The sequence below is a fragment of the Eurypyga helias genome, unplaced genomic scaffold (assembly GCF_000690775.1).
Source record: "Eurypyga helias isolate BGI_N326 unplaced genomic scaffold, ASM69077v1 scaffold43665, whole genome shotgun sequence".
Classification (NCBI taxonomy): Eukaryota; Metazoa; Chordata; class Aves; order Eurypygiformes; family Eurypygidae; genus Eurypyga; species Eurypyga helias.
The window spans coordinates 45,301-51,300 of NW_010251648.1; the positions used below are offsets into that span (position 1 = coordinate 45,301).

General features: G+C 39.1%; 1 protein-coding gene across 1 annotated transcript in view; it reads right to left on the bottom strand.

The window, feature by feature from the left end:
- Positions 1-5,838, bottom strand: part of TRPM6 (transient receptor potential cation channel, subfamily M, member 6) — a gene marked incomplete at its 5' end in the record, with an annotated part of 46,836 nt that extends 40,998 nt beyond the window's left edge. Inside the window, 5 exons of the mRNA XM_010152093.1 lie at positions 395-675; positions 1,720-1,830; positions 3,517-3,657; positions 5,141-5,194; positions 5,704-5,838. Of these exons, the coding sequence (XP_010150395.1) occupies positions 395-675; positions 1,720-1,830; positions 3,517-3,657; positions 5,141-5,194; positions 5,704-5,838 (722 nt within the window). The remainder of the gene's footprint in view (positions 1-394; positions 676-1,719; positions 1,831-3,516; positions 3,658-5,140; positions 5,195-5,703) is intronic.
- Positions 5,839-6,000: the final 162 nt, after the last annotated feature.

Consider the following 6,000-nt stretch of genomic DNA (forward strand, 5'->3'; position numbering starts at 1 on the left):
TTAGTTTGCCCATTGCGACATTATAGATTGGAAAAATCCAACGTATATGTGCCATATGGCTTTTTAACAAGTTGAACTGGAAGGGAAGCTGAAAGAAAAATTTCACACTTGACCATTTCACAGACAGTAAGCCACACATTACTCACCGATATTTCACTTTTCAAACACGCAACTACATAACATGCTAATAGCTTTCCTTTAACTCTCAACCAGACTGCACACCAATACTGTGCTCCATTACATAATATGAATAGTGGGAAGCTGACAGCATTTCTTTTACACTCTGTAGACCATAGCACCACTAACCTTACAAACTCTTAGTGGATTAGGAGAATATCTAACCATTCTAAGCACTGCAGAATTTTATTAACTGAAGTGAAGGGAGAACTCATACTTTGAGTACTTCTTGAGTTCTTCTGAAGTGTCATCCACCATGTTGCTCTGTTTAGCTTCATGTGCCATCGCCCTGTAGAGTTTACAAGCCACAACGGCTTTGACCATGGCTTCCTCTCCATGCTGCCAGAAGAACATTGCCATCTTCTGCCTTTTCATTAATACTGCCCAAACCAGGAGGTCATTATAGGGGTAGATAAAGCCAGATGACTCATAGTTCTCTGCAAAGTTTATATCCTCTTTTGATTTCTTCTTACTCTTATGGAAAGCAGTGGATCTTTCCTACAAATTTGTTTTTCAAAAAAAAAAGAAAATCCCAATGAGTGGTTGAGGTTCAGATTCATGTAAATAAAAATGCACGCAAATCTGAATTGCAAGTAGCAAACTATTTGATCACTGTACACATTTAAGTCATAAACCACAGCTAGGATGACATTCAGATCACCAATGATAAGAATCTGGTAGTATTAGTAGAGGAAAAACACTCCTTGCACTGTACCCATGCCATTTATGGCCTGACCTTCCATAGCGTTGGGCAGTCTCCAAATCCCATGATACCAAGATAAAAATCCTTGTATTTGTGTCATGACAGGAGAAAAAGCAATCAGTAGGTTGAAACACACGCCAAGGACTTGTGGTACTTAAAGATGATTTTCACTGTCTGCCCCACTTGTAATGTAAACTTGCTGTATGTTCATGTCTGAATATTTCTCCACTAAAGGCAAAGAAAGAGTCTTCCTGGCATAAAGTGAGGTTGCCTCAGTGCTATAATGGGTTCATTTTGGCTCGGACTAATTCCAACATAGTCATTTAAATTTATTCTACTTTATGTATGTAGATATTTGTATGTGGCAATTTTTACTCTTCTACTATTCTTTCTTTGAAAGAAAATATTCTGTCATCATTTTCCAGATACCAGAACCATATCTCTTCTTAGCAGGCTAACTGTAGCTACCTTAATAAGTAATTATGAGAAAACGTTGGGAAAGTCAGAGAAATCCTACTGTTGCTTCCAAACAAGAAGAGTCTTCACCCAAGCCTGATGTTCAGAAATCTGGCGATACCACATTTCAGTGAATGAAATCCTTTTGCAACAAATAGACAGAGGTTGAAAAGCACCACAGGAGGAGTCTGATCTTGATTTAAACATTCAAGTTGCAAGATCTGTAATTCATGAGAAGTGAGCAGTAAAACATTGCTTCCACTGGAATTCTAGTAGAATTACGATAACTAACGGCCTGACCAATATACGTCTAAAATTCCTCAATAAAATTGTTAGCAGCCTAGTATGTCCTAAGCAAAGGGTCAAATAAGCAATTACATTACCTTGCATTTGTAAGGCTGTGCTGTTCTGAAGAACTGAGAATGCAAAGTACTTTCAGCAGATCCCATTCTGCTACTTGTCTGATGATTCTGATGAAGGGAATGAGACAGGCTCTGAGAAAAGCTGGAGAGCACTCTCTAGATCCAAAGGTATACCATAAAACACAAGGAGATAAATGGAAGTTAGAGATGAAGTTTGCCTGTACTTATCTCTGATTGCGATGGTGTCTGTAGAAACTGATCTTATTCAAAGACTAGTGAGTTAGCAATCACGACGACTACCACTGGAGCTTATACCACCAAGGAAAAAGTCACCTGTTTCACATCTAATTTAAAAAAAAAGTATGTTATCCTGAATCCAAAATACTGATTTCCCCAATAGCATCCACCAATTACAACAACAACAACAGGGCTTGCACCACACTGGACCTGCCCAACCTAGAAGCTCTTCTGAGTGCTTATCCTTATAAAAAGTGCCCTAAGCTCTTTGAAACACAGAAGTTCTCTGACCTTTTTGCTGGCCATTTCCTCCAAAGGATGGCATGCCTAGCCACCCTGGGCATCTTGTTCAGTGTTGACTGAGAGGGAAGAATGTCACCAGCTGAATCACCAACACTCTGGTGTTGATCAGGTGGTTTCACCCATCCCTGTTAAGGTCATTATTTCATGAGGATACAGCGAAGGGTTTTATAACTGCTCAAATATTTCTTTTTAAGCATTGTATTAAGCCAGTGACACACAGGAAGCTCTGTTTCTGTGTTTCTCTTCACTCCAAGTAACAGTTTTTATTTTTCTTCTCATTTTCCTTGATCACCCTGAGCTGCTTCTATCAGTCATGAAAGCAGCCTATGGGGATGAAAGGTTTTTGTCATTTGTTTTTTAACATGTGAAATTACTTTAATCAAAGTCCAGTTCTACTCCAAAAAACGTGGAGAATTCTATGCGAGAAATCTGCTCCTTCTGTGATGTTGGGAGTGATATTCAGCTAATGTACTGAGAAGCTTGGGCTGTTTTCAAGTTACTGATTTTGGAAAGTCAACACAGAAAATGAAAGTGCGCGGATGTCTGCACATGTTTCTGAGGCAGTTTGTTTATTTGTAAAGGTGACAGTACTGATACGCAGACATGGCACAATGTTATGACATACAGCGAAATCCTCTGCCTGCACAAAGCCATTGCATCATGTCTACAGCCTGGCACATCCAGCATGAGACCTCCCCTGTGATGACCAGTCTGCCACAGAACAAGCTCTACCAGGCAATCACAGCTCATTGGGCAGGAAGATGCACCACTAGCACCAAGCTGCTTCTAAAACGTATTTGTCCAAAACTCAGGTCAGGGACCTCCATGTTTCTCTTCACTATGCCATGCTGGTATGCTCCAAGTCTAGGTCAATGCCTGTTAATTCAGTATTTTTGTGACGTGGTTCAAGGTGCAAGAGCAGAAACGTGCAACTGCTTTACTAAAGGGAAAACAGTGGTTGGTAGAGCCTTGTCGAACTATATTGATGGATGTCAGGCATAGAGCATAAACCGATTAGCAGACACAAAGGTAAATTTACCGAACTATAGTTAATTTAACAAGCACTGGTGGTCTTGGGGGACCGGGAGTAGTTTGGGAAGAGATTTGTCAGTTTTATTTGCAAATCTTCACGGTTGGCAAAGATTTGTAAAACAGACAAGTATGCCATATATTTAACCAATGCTCTTCAGACAAACCACAATGACAACCTGAGCTATTTTTAGGTGTCACATTTTGTTTTTTCTTGATGACCAGTGGTAGTCATTTCATAGAAGTTACCTTGTGTTTTCTGTAGAGGTCATTGTAGAGACTTCGGAAATGCTTCCTTGTGTAGCTGCTCCGATAAGCTCCACCAAGGAGGTACTCTATCACCAGCCCAATATCGATCAGTGATATCTTGTAATCCAAGGAAAGGGCATTCTGAAACACCAAATGTCACAAGCAATTCATGATGCTATTACATGCAACATTCAACCATGTCAGAGCCCTGCCACTATGAGGGGAGTCTGGAAGAAGGTGCAACTGAGAACTCCTGCACCTCTCAGGAGAGAGTACACAGTCATCAGGCATACAAAACCCTCCTAGGTGGGAGAACACAGGCAAATCCACATTTTCAGCCTGAAAAGTCTGATGCCTACAGTCCACTGTACTCACATTGCACAGGGACGTATCTTGCAATGTTCACAAGACCAGCTGCATTCAACAGTGAGGGTAATGGTTCTTCACGTTAATCACCAACATCCAGAGCAACTGATAAAAATATTCTTCTCATAACAAGAGAAATCTAGCATAGTATGATTTACTCATTAAACTAATTCATTAATAAAGTAACTCTATAGAGATTTCTAAGTTTCAAATCTTACCCAAAGGCGTAATTAGTTTACTCATTAAACTAATTCATTAATTAAAAATGAAGACATGGATGAGCATGTATTCAATGTTGTAGAGTAATTCCTGGAGACTGGTAATCTCTTGTAGAGGTTCCTGATAACTAGGACAGCAGCACCACATGCATTAGCTGTACCTTCTGAGTCTCTCACCACTTCTCTTTAAAGCACCACTGCTTCACAGTTTACTTCCACTGTCCTTCCAAGACATAAGGTTTGTGAAAATTAAAGCCACCCCCAATAAAAAAATCATACCAGAAATCCCACTACGTGAGACCACAGAACTCTGCAAACAGTCAGACCTAGCATTTTATTTTATATTAGCATTTGTACCCTGGAAAGAATTACCCAATTAATCTAGTTTTGGATCTAGGCATCTCCTGCAGTGGAGACTAGATGCAGAAAGTACAGTTCATCCCTCCTTGGCTAAGCAGCGCTGTGAGGTACAATAGATAACAGAAACACGAAATAAATTAACTGTGTAGCTAAATAACAAGGCTGCTGCTAAACTACTAGTGGAGCCTGTGCTCCATGCAGTAGTCATCCACTGCCACCTTCTGTTCTCCTAGGCAATGCAGCACATCAAAATAATAATATAGCTTGTCACAGTATCCTTTTGTTACTGCTTAACAAGGAAAGACTTTGTTAGCTTTGGGGAAAAAAAATATATAAAGCAATGAGCATAATTAGTGCACTAGTTCACTAAGCCTTTTGCACAATCACTTCATGATGTCACTTTGGTAACTTGAGAAAGAAAGTCAAAGTCTGATCTATGCTAACTCCTCGGCTTTGAAATTAAGGTACAGGACCCTTGGGAGTGTTCAGTAGTAGTATGCTAGTTAATTGCTTAGGGGAATCAGTGGGATGAAGATAAAACCATTTAGTATATGTAGGAGCATAATAATGAACCCATCACTTCTTTCCGAAAATTTCCTGTTACTTCATAGCAGTGTGCTAGTGGACACTGAAGTTCTAAACTACCATTTTTGCTCCCTAGCCTTTCCTGTGTGAATTACCTGTTTCACATCTCCAACCAGGTGATGCAAAAGTAGATTTGATGGTCCTTGTTTCTGTGGTGTGAAAAGACAGTAAATATGTCAGTCGGCATTAGAAAATCAATATAGTAAAAGAAAGCAGATAAAAGATCTTCAGGATAAGCTACTGTAATTCAAACTCCCCCACAAACCTCTTCAAAAATATTTTCAGCATCAATCTGCAAAAACTACCATCTTAAATCTTGATATATTCTAGAAAGAAGTTGGAATCACTTTGTTTAAACAACATACCATGTTCAGCAAGATAAGCATGTATCACATAGCAGATTAAAATCAGGACATATTTCTCATGAGCTTCAGATGAGTACTCTGTCTGGTTCATGTCAATAAATCAAAAGTAAAAAGCTTTGAAACCAATCCAAAAATCCAATATTACAATCAAAAATGCTCAAATCCCATTCATTTTCAATTTTTTTTTTCAAAAATCCTACATAAAAATGTGGCCTAATTATCAAATCAAGCAAAACAGTATCCTTGCTAGGCATTCTTATCTAAAGTTGTACACTGGGATTTCAAATACTCACTGTATTGTAGAGTTCTTCCAAACGGGATATGGTAAGAAAACGGTGCATGTTCACTCCGTGCTCTATTAACAGCTTCACAAAATCTACACGGTCCATCACTAAAGCGTCCAGCATTGCCTGTTCCAAGGCACCAACCTCCAGAAGGACAGAGATAAAGGAAAAGCTTAGAAAATTATCTTCTTTTGAAAATAAATAAATCATCCCTGAACAGCTGGGGATGTCTCTACCACAATAATATGTCTTTATGTATATTTACACAGTCCAAATGAAAAATACAGAATCACAGAATCATTTAGG